The sequence below is a fragment of the Artemia franciscana genome, chromosome 7, assembly GCF_032884065.1.
Source record: "Artemia franciscana chromosome 7, ASM3288406v1, whole genome shotgun sequence".
Lineage (NCBI taxonomy): Eukaryota > Metazoa > Arthropoda > Branchiopoda > Anostraca > Artemiidae > Artemia > Artemia franciscana.
The window spans coordinates 8,547,875-8,568,399 of NC_088869.1; the positions used below are offsets into that span (position 1 = coordinate 8,547,875).

The 20,525-nt window shown below is 36.1% G+C and overlaps 1 protein-coding gene across 2 annotated transcripts; it reads left to right on the forward strand.

Moving 5' to 3' along the window:
* Positions 1–1,502: 1,502 nt before the first annotated feature.
* Positions 1,503–19,071, forward strand: LOC136028805 (uncharacterized). 2 transcript variants are annotated; one of them, XM_065706709.1, is made up of 4 exons: positions 1,503–1,649; positions 10,173–10,411; positions 12,924–13,226; positions 18,517–19,071. In XM_065706709.1, the coding sequence occupies exons 2-4, from the start codon at positions 10,177–10,179 to the stop codon at positions 18,990–18,992; spliced, it is 1,014 nt and encodes a 337-aa protein (XP_065562781.1). In that variant the 5' UTR covers positions 1,503–1,649; positions 10,173–10,176; the 3' UTR covers positions 18,993–19,071. The 2 variants fall into 2 exon arrangements, with proteins under 2 accessions (XP_065562781.1, XP_065562782.1); XM_065706710.1 differs by having other exon boundaries at positions 1,580–1,649; positions 10,158–10,411.
* The last annotated feature ends 1,454 nt before the right edge of the window (positions 19,072–20,525 follow it).

Consider the following 20,525-nt stretch of genomic DNA (forward strand, 5'->3'; position numbering starts at 1 on the left):
TTAGTTTTTTTACCTTTTTTAGATTTTTTAGTTATACCTCATGATTCTAATGATTGCCCTTGAGCTTTGTTGATTGTGATTACTAATCGAACATTCCCTGTGTCCCCGTCGTCATTTTATATATCCCCCGTGCCCCCCGACGTCCCCGTTGTAGTTGTGTCCCTGTGTCCCGGTCGTCATTTATATTCCTTGTGTCCCGGTCGTCATTTGTGTCCCAGTGTCCCGGTCTGTATAAACATTCGTTTTTGAATTGGTATATGATGAAATAAATTTTTGTGTGTTTTCCCTTTTTTTCTTTTTAGTTTTCAGTTTTTACCTTTTTTTTAGTTTTTTTCTACTTATGTCCTGGTCGTCATTTATACTCCCTATGTCCCGGTCGTCATTTGTGTCCCGGTGCTTTGTTGATGGTGATTGCTAATCGAACATTCCTTGTGTCCCGGTCGCTTTCTCTTTGAGTGTCCCGACCGTCATTTATATATATATATATATATATATATATATATATATATATATATATATATATATATATATATACATATATATCCCAAAAGTTCCTCATTATACTGGTTTATCTGTCAATCTGGCCCAAGGTCTACACTTCCCATTAAAACTGTTAAATTAGAGTAATATTAGGTCCTTATCTCATTTTCGCGATATAAGGAAATCAGTTGCGTAAGAGAGAGGGAAAGAAGGGAAATAATAAAAGGAAAGGGAAAAGAAAAAATGAACTGTATCGCTTCTCTAACATGAATACAAATTACAGAAACCCATAAGTCTCGTGACGTAACGTGAGTCACGTTCGAAACGAATTATTAAAGAGTAATAATTATAAAGTTAAAAACCCAAATACAGCCTAATGCTTAATGGGACACAACACATCTACCTTTCCCTAAAGATTAGGGATGGGAGCAGAGTCACGATTTTGGGCCCTTTTGCGCCTATCATAATTATGATTGAAAACTCTTGTGTGGGCCTGGTTTAGACAACATGCGAAATGCCACATTTGTACAAAAAAAGGAAAAAAAGATACTGGCATAGACAAAAGGTATTGGGGCCATCTTTGTGCCTCGAATCATACTACTTGAAAATTTTTGCATAATTCCAATTGAGACAAAGGGCCACGAGACAAATTGCTACAAAAATAATCACCCAGATTGAAAATCTTTTCTTGATGTTGATTAAAACAAGATGCAGGAAATCTATATCTCAACTAAAGTTTAGTAGTGGGCGAAGAGAGGAGGTGGAGTTGTGCTGAAGGTCTATGCACCCTTTATATCTCCAGTAATGTATACTGGAAATGCCTATTTGACTCCACACTTTCAATAAAAACCATGGTAGTTACACCCTTACTGTTATCTCACAATAAACCAAATCGGCGACTTGGAAAAAAATAAATAAAAGCCGTAAAAGGACAACTCCACCAAAGATGTAATTATAATCTTTGAAGTTCATTTTTAGTAGACTTTCAAAAAGCAATCAATTGCCTTTACTGGTTTCACATAGATGCATATCACGAGATACTACGTTTCCGATACGTTGATTCACATAACAGTAACTGAGTAACCAGACAATATTCAATAAATCGTCAATAGTTTACAGTATTTGGTATAAAACTTTTCCTGATTTGTCGGAATTCAGATTTACTACAGGTAACAATAAAATAGAATTGCCAAGGAAAATATGTTTAAAGAAAAGGGTAGGGGGTCAAATTATAGATGATAAGCTTTTTTCTACTTTGAAAATCAACTGAGCTAGGTAGGCTAAATCAAATTCAAAATCCAGAGCTTGAATTATGATTTATTCAATGTTCTTTCAAGCTCAAATCTCTGCTCTTTCCCTATTGTGATACTTTAGAAAAAAAAATCCTTGTGGGATAAAGTTCTAGATGAGGGTCTTTAAGCAATCTTAGAAAGTAGTTGGGTAAAATTCTAGTTAATTGACTTCTTACTATCTCAGAAAGGGTTAAGGTTAGGAAAGTGAAACTTTCAGGAATGGTTCCACAGGCTAAAGTATGTCCCGGGAAGGTATTTTAAAGTACCCACCTCCACTCCTTCTCCCTCTAGAGGGCCCTGAAATTTGCCTACATGACAGGTCTATACCTATTGAAATTTTGACAAAAAACAGGTCTATACCTATTGCCTGTAGACATATCCCTGAAAGTTTCAATTCTCTAGCCCAACAACTTTCCAAGATAGCAAGAAGTCAATGGACTAGAATTTTACTGAAATTTTGACAAAACGACATTTTACCTTAATTTTCAGTTGCTAGTTGCTTTTTCTCTGCCTTTAGTTCTAAAAATGGAATTCATGTTATTTGAGTAGAATTTTGAGCCATATCAATGCTTTTTTTTCAAAATTTAGGAAATATATATCTCAAAAACCTTTTAAAATGGAATTGAGCTAAGTTATGAAGCTGAAATATTTACCTATGGCTATATGTGTCCATCAGAAGTGAGCAGCTTGTCTTATGTCAAAAAGCCGCAAAAAAATAAGAAAACAAATGGTACAATTTTTGTTTAAGGTTATCTTTGTTTTGTATGAAAACAAATATATGTTAATTCCGAAGAAGAGCATGACATCTCTTGAAAATGGAGTCAGGACAAAATGAAAAGTACACTATTGGAATCTCCGTGATCAAATATTATAATGAGGATAATTACAGCCCCCTCCCACCTCTGTTGAACAACAAGGCAAATCAATTTTTTTATGGGAAACAGTGATGGGTTTCCTTTTTTCCTTTTTTTTTCTCACCACTGTTAAGTATATCCAACTATCCGTCATATGATATTAAGAAAAGGCTCATTTGAAAGAAAATCGCCACATCTAGTACCCTTTCTGAATAACAAAAAGCATCATGACACAGCATTTTCTGCTATTTTGTTTCACCAAACGTCAATTCCTAGAGAATTGAAATTCTAAAACTCTGTCCACGTAAAATTCTCCCCCAGAAAATTCTCTCAGCAAAATTCCTTGCGGATATTTCCGCAGAAAATTTTCCTTGGCATGTTTTCGTTTGAAAAAAAGCTTGCTTTTCTTCAATTTCTCAGCTTGTTTAAATCATACCGAAAATCTCTTCTCAGAAAAATTTTCCCAAAAATAGTCCCCTCCTCCAATGGAAAGTTTTTTCCGTAGAAATTTCTCCCGAGAAAATCCCTCCCCCTACCGGGAAAAATACTCTAGGGAACCTAAACATCGCTGAAAATTTTCCCAGGACAATTCCCATTGAATATCCCTGCATTTAAAATTGAATCGTCAAAGAGAAAGTAAGACAAATAAAAAATAATTTCGTATAGGAATTCTCGTGAATCCCCCCCCATTAAATTTACCATCGAAAGTTCACCCCCAGGAAATTCCCTCCCGACGGAAAATTTTCCATGTGGAAAATTATCTTCACCCCAAAAATGTCTGAACAGATCCCTGTAACATATGCTACGTATGGACAGTAGGTAAATTTCATAGCTTACATCCCTTTTCCCGGAGGCTTTGGGGGATTATGTCATCCCCAAAGGCATAGCTATTGGACCTTCCAACTTTGCTGAACAAAATTACTAGCTCAAAATTTTAAACGGACAGCTTTGGGGAAAAAAGGGCGTGGGAGGGGGGCTTGTTGCCCTTCAATCTGTTTGGTCACTTATAAGGACATTAAAATTTTCAATTCCCGTTTGAATGAACCCTCTTCCGATCTTCTAAGATCATTGGTTCGAAACGATTACCCCTGGGAAACATAAAAAAGGAAACAAATAAACACACATCCGCTATCATTCTTCTGGCAAAAAAAGAATTCCAAATTTTTGCAGGGGTGAACTGGGACCTCTACAGGAGGGTTCTCTGATGAGGTAAATCTGATGGTACTATTTTCACTAAGATTCCTTGACCTTATGAGGGTGTTTCCCAAGTTTTCCAAAAATCAGGCAGATTTTCTCAGGTTTTCAGCTTTTGTTGGATAGCACGAAACTTAGAATTTTATATATTTAGAATATTTAGAATATATTTCGAATGGAAATTCAATTCTTTTAATGTATTAATTATTTTCGAAGTTCCTCTTTTCTGATTTTTGGTAACTGTTGCTCCAAATTGGACCGAAAACAGCAAAAAAACTAATTCTTTTGATGTATCTATTGTTATCAGAATTCGCCATTTTAGAGTTTCGGTTACTGTTGGGTCGGGTCGCTCCTTGCTTACAGTTCGTTATGACGACATGTTTGATGTTATGAGAAATTCTTTAATTAGGCAGCGCTATTGCACTGCCTATGATGAAAACACATTGCTCGAAATAAGAATTCTTTCGGTAAAGTAAAAATTGAGTTCTGCTCTTTAAGAGGCACACGGTGCCTTAGCCCTACTCTTCTTTGTGGTAGTTCCTGCTTGTTTTTGGTTTGAATGGGTTATTTATTGTAATTACTGTTTTTTCGGGTTTCATTTGTTTTCTTGATAGTATTTTAAGGTCGTTTGAAACATTATTGGATGTATGAAATGTTTTTAAATATGTGCTTGAAATATTATTTGACTTTATTCTTCTCGTTCTTGGTTTAACACTTAACGTTTCTCTGTAAATGTTTTGTAGAATTTTTTTTGATGAATCATAAAAAGGATGATCTTCGAAGAAGAAATTGTATGGCAGTATACAAAAAAGAATAAAACAGTGTAGTGATCAGGATGAATGAAATGACACTTTTGCAGTATAACGGTGGCGAAGTTGTCACCATGGGGACTCTCTGAACTATTGCTGTGACGCTTTGGATAACTTCCCAAAGCCACGCTTTAATGTCTCCTATTTCTGAACCAAATTTTCCACACTGCATAATATTTATACTGTGTGAGACTGAGAGTGGAGATGTTAGCTTTCTGCCCACATATATATGAATATTTTTATTTCTCTAAGATGGACCAGTCTCAAATTAGTGCTTTTATTCACCCAGAACGATCAAATTGCACCATAGGCTACGACAAAATACAGGTAATATCTATTTCGAACATAATTTTAAGTTCTAGTGTACTTTTGCAGCAAAAGCAATTATCAAACAGTTCGTGGTAACGAACTGTAGTAAGGAGCGACCCGGCTCAATAGTAACCGAAACTCTAAAAAATGGAATTTTGATACCAATAGTTACATTAAAAAAATGCATTTTAATGCTGCAGATTACACCATCAGATTCAGCGTATCATAGGACCTTATTGTAGAATTTTCAAGCTACTATCTACAAAAATGTGGAACTTTGCATTTTCTGCCAGAAGACAAATCGCGGATGCGTGTTTATTTGTTTTTTTGGGGGTTTTTCCCGAGGGGTGATCGTATCGACCCAGTGGTCCCAGAATGTCGCCAGAGGGCTACTTTTAACGGAAATCAAAAGTTCTAGTGCCCTTTTTAATTGACCAAAAAAATTGGAGGGCACCTAGGCCCCCTCCCAAGCTCATTTTTCCCCAAAGTCACCGGATCAAAATTCTGGGGAAGAGACTTTCAATGAAGGGGGTGCAGGATTTTCTAGCATTATTAAAGAAAACAATGAAAAGACAAATATGAAAAGTTTTTTTCTACTGAAAGTGAGGAGCAGCATTAAAACTTAAAACGAGCAGAAATTATTACGCATATGAGGGGGTTTACCTCCTCGTAATACCTCGCTCTTTACGCTAAAGTATTTTTAGTAATTTCAACTATTTATTCTACAGCCTTTGTGATCCAGGGGTAATTCTTAAGGAATTTGGACAAAATTTAAGCTTTAGCGTAAAGAGTGAGGTATCGGCGAGGGGTAAACCCCCCAAATACGCAATTAAAACATACGAATATAGAAGTTCGTTACGTAAGTTAATTCGTAAGTTACGCATATTTTTTATTAATGAAAACGTTCGTAAAAAATTAAAAGTTCTAGTTGCCTTTATAAGTAATCAAAAAATTGGAGGGCAACTAAAAAAAGGAGCAACTCGCTCCTTTTTTCTCTAAATCTTCCGATTAAAATTATGAGAAAGCCATTTAGCCAAAAAAAAAAAAATAATATGCGAATTTCGTTTTAATTATTTATGTGAGAGCCAAGACCAAAACCTGTATTAATTCAAAAATGTCCAGAAATTAAATAAAAAAACAAGATTTTTTAAATGAAAGTAAGGAGTGACATTAAAACTTAAAACGAACAGAAATTACTCCGTATATGAAAGGGGCTTTTCCTCCTCAACGCCCCGCTCTTTACGCTAAAGTTTACTGTTTTAAAACGTAGAGTTAAGAGAAAGAGTCAAACTTAATGAATTAATGAATTAGGAGAAAGAGTCAAACTAATTAAACTTAATTTTGCCCAAAGAGTGTGACAAATCTATCTAGAGTATATTCAGTTAACTAATCATTTAAAATTATAAAAACACTTTGTATATTGACCCTTCATTAGTATAAAATCCCCGATAGACAAATTAAAATTCAGTCGCAACTAAATATTTGGTTTTAATTAAAATTATTTGAATTGTTTTAATTTAATTGAGTCCGTTGATGTTAAATTGATTTTATTTTTGTTAAATTTAGTTTTATTTTTATCATTAAAATTAATTATTCTATTATTATTTAAACGATTATTTTCAGTATTATGATTTTAAGTATTTAATTATTTTATAATTATTTAGTAAAATTTTATTACTAATCTTTGATTTTGTTAAAATTAATTTTCTCCCCACCCAGATTTCTAAGAAAGATATTTTTCAGTTTTTATGGCACTTGCCCGTCGGCCAAGTGCCAGAGTGATCGCAATTTCTGTCCGTTGGTCTGTCGGTCTTGGTTTTGCTAGTTCGGGCACTTCCAGATAAGCTAGAACGACGAAAGTTGGCAGGCGTTGGCAGACGTACCCGATTTGACCATCTGGGGGGGGGGGGATTGAAGCGATGGTTAATTCGGAAAAATTAGAAAATTTATTTAAAAAATGTCTCCTTGAATCCTTCACAGCGCAGTGGATACGGTGTTGGTAATCCTCTCCGAAAGTCTCTCATATCAAGTCTATTATTAAGCTTCTAGAGTATTTTTTTTTCATGATGAGTTGTAGGCCTATACGTAGCCATGAACATCCTAAATATAATAGTAATTCCTTTACTATTTTGAAAAGCTGTTTTTGGCGTTTTGGATATATTTTATTTTGACAAGCAATAATTCTCTTGATGCTTTCCAGTCTTTATAAATTTACCTAAAATATGGCCAAAGAAAAAAAAAAGAAAGAAACAATAGAAACAAGAGCTAAGAGCTCATATGGCACTTGTGACGAGGCGAGAAGAGCTAAGAGCCAAGAGATCATATGGTATGAGCTCTAACAAGATTCTATGAATCAATAGATTAATTTAAAAAGGAAAATAAGAGGATTAATGCCGGTCAGGATTTAAAATAAGAGCTATGAGTCAAAATGTCCTTCTAAATATCAAAATTCATTAAGATCCAATCACCCACTCGTATGTTATAAATACCTAATTTTTTCTAATTTTTCCTCTCCCTTTAGCCCCCCAGATGGTCGAATCTGGGAAAACGACTTTATCAAGTCAAATTGTGCAGCTCCCTGACACGCCTACCAATTTTCATTGTCCTAGCACGTCCAGAAGCACCAAACTCGCCAAATCACTGAACCCCTCCCCCCAACTCCTCCAAAGAGAGCGAATCCAGTACGATTCTGTCAATCACGTATCAAGGACATTTGTTTATTCTATCCACCAAGCTTCATCCCGATTCCTCCACTCCAAGTGTTTTTTCCAAGATTTCCCCCTCCAACTCCCCCCAATGTCAAAAGATCTGGTCGGGATTTGAAATAAGAGCTCTGAGACATGAATTCCTTCTAAAAATCACATTTCATTAAGATCCGATCATCTATTCGTACGATAAAAATACCCCAATTTTCCCGTTTCCCAAGAATTCCGGTTTCCCCCTCCAACTCTCCAGTTTCATCCTGATCTCACCGCTTTAAGTATTTTTTAAGATTTCCGGTCCCCCCCAACTGCCCCCCCCAGTTACGGGGGGATCGGGAATATCGATCAGGAATATTGGAGGGATCGGGATGAAACTTGGTGGGAAAAATAAGCAGAAGTCTTAGATAAGTGATTTACATAATTGGAAGGGATCCGCTCTATTGGGGGGGGGGGGGTAATTCTGAAAAATTAGAAAAAATGACGTATTTTTAACTCACGAAGGAGTGATCGGATCTTCATGAAACTTCATATTTAGAAGGACGTCGTGACTCAGATCTCTTATTTTAGATCTCAACGGGATACAGCGTAATTGGGGGGGGGGGCAGTTTGGGGGAACCGGAAATCTTAGAAAATACTTAAAGCGGTAAGATCAGGATGGAACTGGATGGGAAGAATAAAAACCTGTTTAAGACACATGACTGACATAACCAGACCGGTTCTGCCCTCTTTGGTGGAGTTGGGGGGGGGGTAATTTTGAAAATTGAGGTATTTGCAACTTACGAAAGGGTGACCAGATCTTAATGAAATTTGATATTTAGAAGGGTCTTGCGCTTTAAAGCTCTAATTTTAAATTCTGACCAGATCCGGTGACATTGGGGGGTGTTAGAGGGGGAAATCAGAATTCTTGGAAAACGTGAAAATTGGGGCATTTTTATCTTACGAATAGGTGATCGGATCTTAATGAAATTTCATATTTAGAAGGAATTCATGTCTCAGAGCTCTTATTTCAAATCCCAACTAGATCATTTGACACTGAGGGGAGTTCGAGGGGAAAATCTTGGAAAACACTTGGAGTGGAGGAATAGGGATGAACCTTGGTGGATAGAATAAGCAAATGTCCTTGATACGTGATTGACGGAACCGTACTGGATTCGCTCTCTTTGGGGGAGTTGGGGAGAGGAGTTCAGTGATTTGGCGAGTTTGGTGCTTCTGGACGTGCTAGGACTTTTTTTTATGGCACTTGGTATTAATCACGTGACTTATAGCAATCGCAAATTCTGTCGGTCTGTCGGTCCCGGTTTTGCTACTTTAGGCATATCCAGGTAAGCTAGGACGATGAAATTTGGAACGCGTATCAGGGACCGGACCAGATTAAATTAAAAATATTCTTTTTTCCGATTTGACCATCTGGGGAGAGTGGGGGCCGTTAATTCGGAAAAAATAGAAAAATTGAAGTATTTTAAACTTACGAACGGTTGATCAGATCTTAATGAAATTTGATGTTTGGAAGGATATCGTGTCTCACAGCTGTTATTTTAAATCCCGACCGGATCTGGTGACATGGGGGGGGGAGGGAGTTGGGAGGGGGAAACCTAAAATCTCGGAGAACGCTTAGAGTGGAGGGATCGGGATGAAACTCGGTGGGAAAAATAAGCACAAGTCCTAGATACATGATTGACATAACCGGAAAGGATCCGCTCTCTTTGGGGTAGTTGGGGGGGGGGTTAATTCTGAAAAATTAAAAAAAATGAGGTATTTTTAACTTACGAACGGGTGATCGGATTTCAATGAAATTTGATATTTAGAAGGATATCATGTCTCAGAGCTCTTATTTTAAATCCCCACCGGATCTGGTGACACTGGGGGGGGGGGTGGGAGGGGGAAACCTAAAACTTGGAAAACACTTAGAGTGGAGGGGTCGGGATGAAACTTGGTGGGAAAAATAAGTAGAAGTCTTAGATACGTGATTTACATAAATTTGGTGCTTCTGGACGTGCTAGGACGATGAAAATTGGTAGGTGTGTCAGGGAGCTGCACAAATTGACTTGATAAAGTCGTTTTCACAGATTCGACCATCTGGGGGGCTAAAGGGAGAGGAAAAATTAGAAAAAATTAGGTATTTATAACGAGTGGGTGATCGGATCTTAATGAATTTTGATATTTAGAAGGACATCGTGACTCAGAGCTCTTATTTTAAATCCTGACCGGCATTAAGCCTCTAATTTTCCTTTTAAATCAATCTATTGATTCATTGAATTTTGCTAGAGCTCATACCATATGATCTCTTGGCTCTTAGCTCTTCTTGCCTCGTCACAAGTGCCATATGAGCTCTTAGCTCTTGTTCTTTTTATGCTGACGGTCGTACTTCTACTGACCATAAAATACAGAACAATGTTTCAAATTAAGAAAAAAATTAAATTAAAAATCCTCCCTCCTCCTGTTTGAATAAAATAAAATAATTCAGCTAATAAATAAAATAATAAAATAATTGTGAATAACCTTTATATTCATCGGTAGGTTTGATTTTTCTAGCATCATGTCACGGAAAGTTGAAGACGCAACCGTTGAAAACAAAATCCTAGCTCCATCTCCAAAAACAGGGTGGCAAGTTGACAAAAGTGTCACAAGAGCACCCAACACAAACAAAGGAGCCGAAATAGCCTATGTACAAGAGCCGACTGAAGAGCAAAGTTTGAGAGGCATAGAGCATGCTCAGACTGATCTTTTGAGACAGCAGACTGGTGATCCAGATATTGAAGCAAAATCTGGAGGTATAGTTTGTCAGGATCTTAAAATTTTCTTTTTATGTCTTCTATTTATTTATTTTAGAAAATTTGGTATTTTTGTATTATTCAGAACACACTCAATGAGTGAAGTTAGATTTTTTCGTGAAACAAACTACGATGTAGGTACATTTTAATTAAATATTTTGTATGTAGAGGTGGTTAGGTTAGGTTAAGTTAGGTATTTGATATAATTCACCCCACATCACCCCCCCCACCCCAATGTGCAAATATATAGCCCAAACTTTTGATTAAGCTAATGAAATAAAACAAAATATGATGAAAATATAATACTTTATTAGGAAAACTGTAAAATTGCAACTTAGAATTATATACCCAGAACGCAGAAATACGCCTCTTTTTCAGTCTTTGGCAAATCCCAAACCTTCATTTCAAAATCCATGTTCAAACCCTATCTTTTATCACTATGCGTAGCAAACTAAACTGAGTTTTGTCTTTGTGGCTATGAAACCGTATTTTCTCATAAAATGTACCTGCATCGTAGTTTGTTTCGCGAAAGAACCTAACTTCACTTATAGACTGTGTTCTGAATAATACGCAAGTGCCGAACAATTTTTATGTGGAGGCTGAGGTTTTAATATATTAGTATCAATATTACTACCATCATCAACATGTTGAAAGACTTATTCTTCTTGACATGATGTATCTAAGTCTTATTCAGCTTTATGTATGTTTAAATATTAGCAGAGATTCCTGCCACAATGTTTCAATGACGTTTTGTGACTGGTAGTTGTCTCCAGGAACACTCAACCAGACAAGTATCACAATTAGGATGTTTGAAGCACCATAATTGATAATCCTTTTATTAGACAGAATGTTTCTGATGAACTATTCCTTACTAGTCAGACTCTACTGAATTTTGATGATACTACCTATATCTGTTTTCACCTAATATATAAATTCCCAAGGCTAAGAGTTTTCCCTATAGCCCCATTCTAAATAAAAGAACTTTCTGAGTATCCCAAGTGCCGAACAGCAAGTGTTCGGCATTTGCGTATTATTCAGAACATAGTCTATAAGTCCCACAAAATTCAAGTTTTATAAAAGAACAGAAATAAAAGAACCTGGTGACATTGGGTGGAGTTTGGGGGGGGGAGCCTAAAATCTCGTAAAACGCTTAGAATGGAGGGATGGGGAAGAAACTTTGTGGAAAATATAAGCAGAAGTCCTAGATACGTGATTGAAAGAACCGGAACGGACCTTCTCTGTTTCAGGAAGTTGGGGGAGGGGGAGGGTTAATTCTGAAAAATTAGAAAAAATGAGATATTTTAACTTACGAACGGGTGATCGGATCTCAATGAAACTTGATATTTAGAAGGATATCATGTCTCAAAGCTCTTATTTTAAACCCCGACCGGATCTGGTGACATTAGGTGGAGTTTGGGGGGAGCCTAAAATCTTGTAAAACGCTTAGAATGGAGGAATCGGGGTGAAACTTAGTGGGAAAAACATTTAGAATCTAGATACGTGATTGACATAATCGGAACGGATCCGCTCTATTTGGGGGAGTTTGAAAGGTGGGTTAATTCTGAAAAATAGAAAAAATGACGTATTTTTAACTTACGAAGGAGTGATTGGATCTTCATGAAACTTCATATTTAGAAGGACCTCGTAACTCAGATCTCTTATTTTAAATCCCGACCGGATTTAGTGTCATTGAGGGGGGGTAGTTGGGAGGGACCGGAAATCTTGGAAAATACTTAAAGCAGAGATATCAGAATGAAACTGGATGGGAAGAATAAAAACAAATCCAAGATACGTGAATGACAACCGGACCGGATCCGTTCTCTTTGATGGAGTTGGGGGGGGGGGGATAATTCGGAAAAATCAGAAAAAATGAGGTATTTGTAGCTTACAAACGGGTGATCAGATCTTAATGAAATTTGATATTATGCTTTAGAGATCTTATTTTAAACTCCGACCAGATCCTGTGACATCGGGGGGAGTTGGAGTGGGAAACCGGAATTCTTAGAAAACGTGAAAATGGGGGTATCTTTATTTTATGAATAGGTGATCGGATCTTTGATATATAGAACCATCTTATGTCTCAGATGTTCTATTTTCGACTCGAATCGGATCCGGGGATATTGGGGGTTGGAGGGGGGAAACAGAAATCTTGGAAAACGCTTAGAGTGGAGGAATCGGAATGAAGCTTGGTGGGTAGAATAAACAAATGTCGTAGATACGTGATTGACGTAGCCGTACTAAATTCGCTTTCTTTGGGGAAGTTAAGGGGTAAGGCTCAGTGCTTTCGCGAGTTTGGTGCTTCTGGACGTGCTAGGAGGTAATTTATGTTTGCCATACAATTTTCTGTTCTTTTTTCATAGCAGTGTTTGCTTATTTTAAGTTTTATATACTAGTATTAGCCATCTAGACATAAATTTTGAATTTGCACTTGAATATTTGTATAAAAACTGTTGTTAAATTTGAAATGAAAAAACCAATTGTTGCAATACTTTCATCATTGTTTGTTCCCCAGGAATTTCTACAATGCGTATTCAACCATCACAGAAAGAATACGAAACTTATTCTCGTGAAAAAAAGGCAGAACATGGGAACAGGAAAGAAGTCGTTGAGTCTGCCGACGCTAAATATGACTATGAAACCTTCACTAAAGCTCGTGAGAAACACAAAGTGTTCCATCCTGACGAAAAAGGGACTGGTATCGGACCGTTTGAGACAGGAGACGTGCTCCGTAATTTAGAAGCAGAACATGCAACGCCACGACCACATTCGATTGGGGACCCTGTTTCTGAAACAGCTGATATGGTTAATAAGCCAAGTAAGTTTTGCTCTTATCGATAAGGTATGTAAGTGGGAAAAGAAATAGATTACTAGTAAAAACTAATGTGACTCACCTTTTGTAGGGTTGAAATTTAATACGAAAATACCATTCTGACTTTAAATAATATACACTCATCGTGAGAAAGAAACTCATTTGTTGCAAGTCACTAGCTTAATAAAGATTTTAAAACAATTAGATTTTATTTGTCTCTCCAGGAATAAGGAATAACGTGATGAGCTTACGAAATTATGCGAAAAAATAAACCAATCGAATTCAAGAACACTTAATAACACAGAACACTTAATAATACCTTTTTTTCTTGGCGTATTGTATATCGTAGACACAGATAACCACAGACAAACCCCTTAGGGACAAGGGCAGATTTCCTGGGGATATCAGGTGGTCAAGTATTTTCCAATATTATTTTTTTGGGAAGGGAATACCTTTCTCTCTCTGTATAAATATGATTCCTTGGGTATGTCTGCACCCCTACACCTCTGTAGATAAGCGTCAGAGTGAAATTTCTGTTATTGTAAGTGTAAACTTACAATATTTTCTTAAAAAGAGGGTATTATAAATCCTCAGCATCAATATCACATGCTTAATCAAAATAATTTCTACTAAATGACGGGAGGCTGGTTGTAACTCAGCGCTATAAGTTCCTGCATGCAAAGACACAAAAATTTTCTATTTCCCGAAAAGGATGATCATAGATACGTTTTTTTTCTTTTTTTTCAGGACGATCGTATGGAACCATATGTATTCAATTATTGCTAAAGAAATCATTAAAAAAACGTGTGAATAAAGCTCCACTTTCTGTCAGTTCGTGGGTTAAAACACCAAATTTTGCCCGACTATAGCCAAAATATTGTCCAGCAAAATTCTTTTCAATGTAATACCTTAAAATAGGTATTTTTTTAAGACCACACTGCCTTTCTATGACAAACTCATAAGTTCAAATGGAAATCCTTTAATTAGGCAGTGAAAACAGATACAAAAAATCTGGATATTTCAACCACATACTCCAGTGGCCCTCAATCAGCAGTTTCTATTGATAACGACCACTTGTGTATATGGTCGAAGCATTCAGATTTTTTGTATCTGTTTTCACTTTTAGGTATTTATCCCCATTTGAACTTTTATTTTGTTACCAAGAATTCTGGGACAGCTAGATGGCTTAGAATTACCGAAAAATGATATAAATAAACTTCCAGCTTGGGAATTTCTGCCAGTTCAAAGAAGAATATATAGAGTCAACACGGAGTTAAGGGTTATAATATAGAAATTATGCACAGGATTATTAACACGGAATTAACAGTTACAATATCGAAATTATGCTGAGGATTATTAACAGTTATACAGTATTATATAGTTGTATACCAACACGGAGGGGAGGGGTCAATGGATGGTCTTTGAGAACCGTCAAGAAAATTGAATTCTAGGGTCAAATCTTCCAAGTTTTGGGAGAGGCTATTCAGATCCATACAGAGGAAAATTTACCCCATCATACTCCTTCAGTTAGAAGATTATATAATAATAATAATAATAATAATAAAATAATAATAATAATTTATTCCAGAAAAAGCCCGTGGGCCATAAGAAATTTACATAACAAAAACAAACAACATATTAACTAAAATAAATTAATATTATTTAAGAAAATAGTATATTAGTTCAAATAGAATATTTGGACTAAGCAAGTAATATGGTTCTTGAAAATCGGATAACCCTTCTATTACTGCTAAGTGTTTTTAGGACTAAAAGTTATTCATAATTTTGCGCGCACCAAGTTGGAAAGAATAAATAAGGCATCCTCCAGTAATAATATTCAACCGATAGGTCCCCAAACCTTAGAAAATTTTTGAAAGACCACCTCAAAATATTTTTGGGCATTTCAGCAAAATACCCCTCAATTTGTTTTTTTTTAGAATACTGGCTCTGTTTTCTAGATAATCTTCATTTCCGAAGCATTGTTATTCAAAAGTTAAACTTTTCAAACAGTTCGTGGTAACGAAGTGTAGTAAGGAGCGACCCGGTTCAATAGTAAACGAAACTCTAAAAAACGGAATTTTGATCCTAAAAGATAAATCAAAAGAATCGGATTTTCATGCTGATTTTAAATATATATGTTTCATCAAATTTATTCTTTGTCATCAAAAGTTACGAGCCTGAGAAAATGTGCCTTATTTTGGAAAATAGGGGGAAACACCCTCTAAAAGTCATAGGATCTTAACGAAAATCACACCATCGCATTCAGCGTTACAGAGAACCCTATAGCAAAAATTTCAAGCTTCTATCTGTAAGAATGTGGAATTTCGTATTTTTTGCCAGAAGACAGATAACGGGTGCGTGTTTTTTTTTATATATTTTTTTCCAGGGGTCATCGTATCGACCATGTGGTCCTAGAATGTCGCAAGAGGGCTCATTCTAACGGAAATGAAAAGTTCTAGTGCCCTTTTTAAGTGGCCAAAAAATTGGAGGGTACCTAGGCCCCCTCCCATGCTCATTTTTTCCCAAAGTCGACGGATCAAAATTTTTAGATAGCTATTTTGTTTTCCATAGTCGAAAACCATAATACCTATGTCTTTGGGGATGACTTACTCCCCCACAGTCCCTGGGGGAGGGGCTGCAAGTTACAAACTTTGACCAGTGTCAAACAGTTCGCGGTAACGAACTGTAGTAAGGAACGACCCGGCTCAATAGTAAACGAAACTCTAAAAAACGGAATTTTGATGCTAAAAGATGGATCAAAAGAATCGAATTTTCATGCTGATTTTAAATATATAAGTTTCATCAAATTTAGTCTTTGTCACCAAAAGTTACGAGCCTAAGAAAATTTGCCTTATTTTGGAAAGTAGGGGGAAACACCCCCTAAAAGTCATAGAATCTTAACGAAAAGTTCTAGTGCCCTTTTTACGAGACCAAAAAAATTGGAGGGCATCTAGGCCCCATACCACGCTCATTTTTTCCCAAAGTCAACGGATCAAAATTTTGAGATGGCCATTTTGTTCCGCATAGTCGAAAACCATAATAACTATGTCTTTGGGGATGACTTAATTCCCCACAGTCCCTGGGGGAGGGGCTGCAAGTTACAAACTTTGACCAGTGTTTACATACAGTAATGGTTATTGGGAAGTGTACAGACGTTTTCAGGGGATTTTTTTTGGTTTAGGGGTGGGATTGAGGGGAGGGGCCTATGTGGGAGGATCTTTCCTTGGAGCAATATGTTATGGGGGAAGGGAAATTCAAAGAAAAGGGTGCGGGATTTTCTAGCGTTACTATAAAAAAAAAACATGAACAAGGTTTTTTCAATTGAAAGTAAGGAGTAGCATTAAAAATTAAAACGAACAGAGATTATTACGAATATGAGGGTTCTAAAAATACTTTAGCATAAAGTGCGAAGTATTTAGGAGGAGATAAATACCTCGCTCTTTATGCTAAAGCTTTTTTTAGTAATTTCAACAATTTATTCTACGGCCTTTCTGATTCAGGGGTCATTCTTAAAGAATTGGGACAAAACTTAAGATTTACTGTAAAGAGCGAGGTATTAACGAGGGGACAAACCCCCTCATATACATAATAAAATATAAGGATATAAAATTGTGTTACGTAAGTTAATTCTTAAGTTACGTAATTTTTTTACTAATAAAAACGTTCGTTAAAAATTAAAAGATCTAGTTGCCTTTTTGAGTAACCGAAAAATTGGAGGGCAGCTAGGCCTCCTTCCCCACCCCTTATTTCTCAAAATCGTCTGATCAAAACTAAGAGAAAGCCATTTAGCCAGAAAAAGAATTAATATGCAAGTTTCATTTTAATAATTTATGTGTGGAGAGCCAAAAATAAACATGTATTAATTCAAAACGTTCAGAGATTAAAGTTCAGAAGTTTTTTTTTTAACTGAAAGTAAGGAGCGACATTGAAACTTAAAACGAACAGAAATTACTCCGTATATGAAATGGGTTGTCCCCTCCGCAATCCCTCGATCTTTACGCTAAAGTTTGACCGTTTGCAACAATTCTGCTTTTTTAAACAATTAAAAGCTTTAGCGTAAAGAGCGAGGGATTGGGGAGGAGACAACCCATTTCATATACGGAGTAATTTCTGTTCGTTTTAAGTTTTAATGTCGCTCCTTACTTTGAGTTAAAAAAAAACTATTTTTTATTTATTCAATAACTTAGACAAGGTGGGGTACATCGGATTGAAGCTTCCTTTATATTACGATAACACTGAATACGCATCAGAATGAGGAAGAATTAAAATCCTTCCCCTAAGCCCTCAATTTTCTGCGTTAAAGCTAAGCTTATACCTTATTTAGATAATAATAGTTTACATTATATGTTTAAATTATTGATTAAAATCCAGGGGCTTAAGTTACTCTTTATAACTTTCAGTTGAATAGCCTCTTTTTTTCTATTGGTTGACTGGGCTATAATAATAGGAACATGCAATTTTGTGGAGTAGAAACGAATACTCAGGTATGTGATGAGATGGTTAATAGTGAGATTGTTATTGTCATACATAGTTTGACAATTTATATTGTTTTAGAATTGTCAGCATGATTTCTGGTATTTCATTTCAGTTTTAGCAATACTGACGAACAATTTGACATTTTGACAGTTATTTCAGAAAATTTCTGTTGTGCAGTTTTGGAAAGCATCCGGTTTTATTTGTCAGTTGGCTGTTTGGAATCACTTGAAATTTATTTCTTCTATTTCTTGTGATACGGTAAAAAGAGCATGGGTAATAAGAGTGGAAACGGACGCTATTTTCGGTAAAGAAATATCATCGCCATTTGTCGTTGCATTTTTCAAGACGCTTAGCATTTTTCAAGCTTTGTAGTCATTTTTCCGTCAGGGACTGCAATCAGACACTTATTACTACACTAATTTTATCGACTACACAAATTAAATGGATTATTCTTATTATTACACAGAAAAATAATGCCAAGTATCGTCAAATGTTAGATGGCAATGTGGTTTTTTTTTATTAACACTAGCGCCAGTTCTCACTGTTTTAAGTTACCCATACACTTTGACACGGTAGTTTATATATGATCGATTAAAGTTTCTTGTTTTTGCAAGTCGATTTTTACAGTTTCTGTTTAACATTTTGTTGTCTATTTTTTATTTCTACGGACTTTTTCTGACGCCTTTGAATAGTAAAGATTGAGTTTCAAAACAGGGGATGGTGCCTTGCAAACGAAGTCACGAACAAAGTTGAGAGCGTACAACGGTGAAAGCACTTTGGTTGCTCACATACCTTTTTTTCACACAAATTTTTATTTTAGGAGGAGAGGTTCATGCAACGAAAAAAGGAATAGTATGTGACGAGAAAGGCCGTCCTCTGGAGCAAGATTTAACAAAATTTCAAGATAGACCAACTCCAGTTCCACAAGGAAAGGCACAAAATCTCTCTTACGCACAAGTAACGGCAGTTGAAAGGAACCCTGACATAGCCTGGAATGAAAATCCCGAAGAAGCAAAGCAACGTAGAATTGATCAAGAAAATCCTCCAATAGGCCCAGCATGTGGCCCGGAGGGGCCCGGTATTAGACGGACTGGTAATATCCCAAAGCAAAAACCACTTCAAAATATTGGTACTATAGCCGATGAAGTTGGATTGCCACAGACACGCGAAATGAGAGATCTACAGGGCCAGGGTAATGTTTTGACAGCCAATGACTTGTCTGATGCAGCTCGGAAGGACAATAAACTTGATTCGAACATTTCTGGAAACATCCAAATGGAAAGAAGAGCAATATAAAATTATTTTATTATTGTTTTTCTTGTTTTTTTTTTCAATGATTTTAAAAGGTTTGCCAATAAACTATAATTCGCTCTTACTGTTATTTTATAATTTACATTGTTTTCAACGGTATTTAAGAATGGTTTCGCTTGAACTGTTCAGAAGCACAATCAGTAAGCTTCACTTAAAACATTGTTTTTAGATTAGAGGGCTTAAGCACCTGACTATTCGTTTAGTACGTTTATAAGAAAGTTCATAAAACGTAAGGGTTAATGCCTGAAAAAAACTTTACAAGAATTTAAACTTCGAGCTTTTGCCATTTAGCTTTTGCCATTTAGAGCTTTTGTGAAAAAAAGCACTGAGCCTTTGCCATTTAGCTTTTGCCATTTAGAGCTTTTGTGAAAAAAAGCACTGAGCTTTTGCCATTTAGCTTTTGCCATTTAGAGCTTTTGTGAAAAAAAGCACTGAGCTTTTGCCATTTAGCTTTTGCCATTTAGAGCTTTTGTGAAAAAAAGCACTGAGCTTTTGCCATTTAGAGCTTTTGTGAAAAAAAGCACTGAGCTTTTGCCATTTAGCTTTTGCCATTTAGAGCTTTTGTGAAAAAAAGCACTGAGCTTTTGCCATTTAACTTTTGCCATTTAGAGCTTTTGTGAAAAAAAAGCACTGAGCTTTTGCCATTTAGAGCTTTTGTGAAAAAAAGCACTGAGCTTTTGCCATTTAACTTTTGCCATTTAGAGCTTTTGTGAAAAAAAGCACTGAGCTTTTGCCATTTAGCTTTTGCCATTTAGAGCTTTTGTGAAAAAAAGCACTGAGCTTTTGCCATTTAGCTTTTGCCATTTAGAGCTTTTGTGAAAAAAAGCACTGAGCTTTTGCCATTTAGAGCTTTTGTGAAAAAAAGCACTGAGCTTTTGCCATTTAGAGCTTTTGTGAAAAAAAGCACTGAGCTTTTGCCATTTAGAGCTTTTGTGAAAAAAAGCACTGAGCTTTTGCCATTTAGAGCTTTTGTGAAAAAAAGCACTGAGCTTTTGCCATTTAACTTTTGCCATTTAGAGCTTTTGTGAAAAAAAGCACTGAGCTTTTGCCATTTAGAGCTTTTGTGAAAAAAAGCACTGAGCTTTTGCCATTTAGAGCTTTTGTGAAAAAAAGCACTGAGCTTAGAGAAAACGCATTGACATAAAACACGGAATACCATAGATGTATTAGTTTAAATATTATTTATTAATAAGTCTGTGCCAATTAGCCCTCGGGGTATCTTCAGAAAAACGGTTGCTGGATCTCAACCAAAGTAAAAGTCAATGTTCCAGTTATGCTTTCAAAGGATTCCGGAATATATTTGACCTTGCTATGGAAAAAGTAGAGGGGGGTTAAAAGTTTTACTATTAGTGCGTCTGTTAGAAAATCATGCCGGATCTTATAAAACTCGGTGGGCTAGACTTATCACCCTTTTATGGCATCCCCCAATTCAAGATGCGTGTCGGGGGAGGGAGAGGTAATCATAATATTTATGCATCAGTCTCATTAATAACTTGGCTGTGCTCTTGTGTCTGTTTC

Bases quoted from the DNA above. Each gene is read 5' to 3' on its own strand.
- LOC136028805 (XM_065706709.1), top strand. From the start codon at position 10,177: ATGTCACGGAAAGTTGAAGACGCAACCGTTGAAAACAAAATCCTAGCT. The intron at 10,412-12,923 runs GTATAGTTTGTC...TTTGTTCCCCAG, and splicing joins TATTGAAGCAAAATCTGGAG to GAATTTCTACAATGCGTATT. The intron at 13,227-18,516 runs GTAAGTTTTGCT...TTTTTATTTTAG, and splicing joins TGATATGGTTAATAAGCCAA to GAGGAGAGGTTCATGCAACG.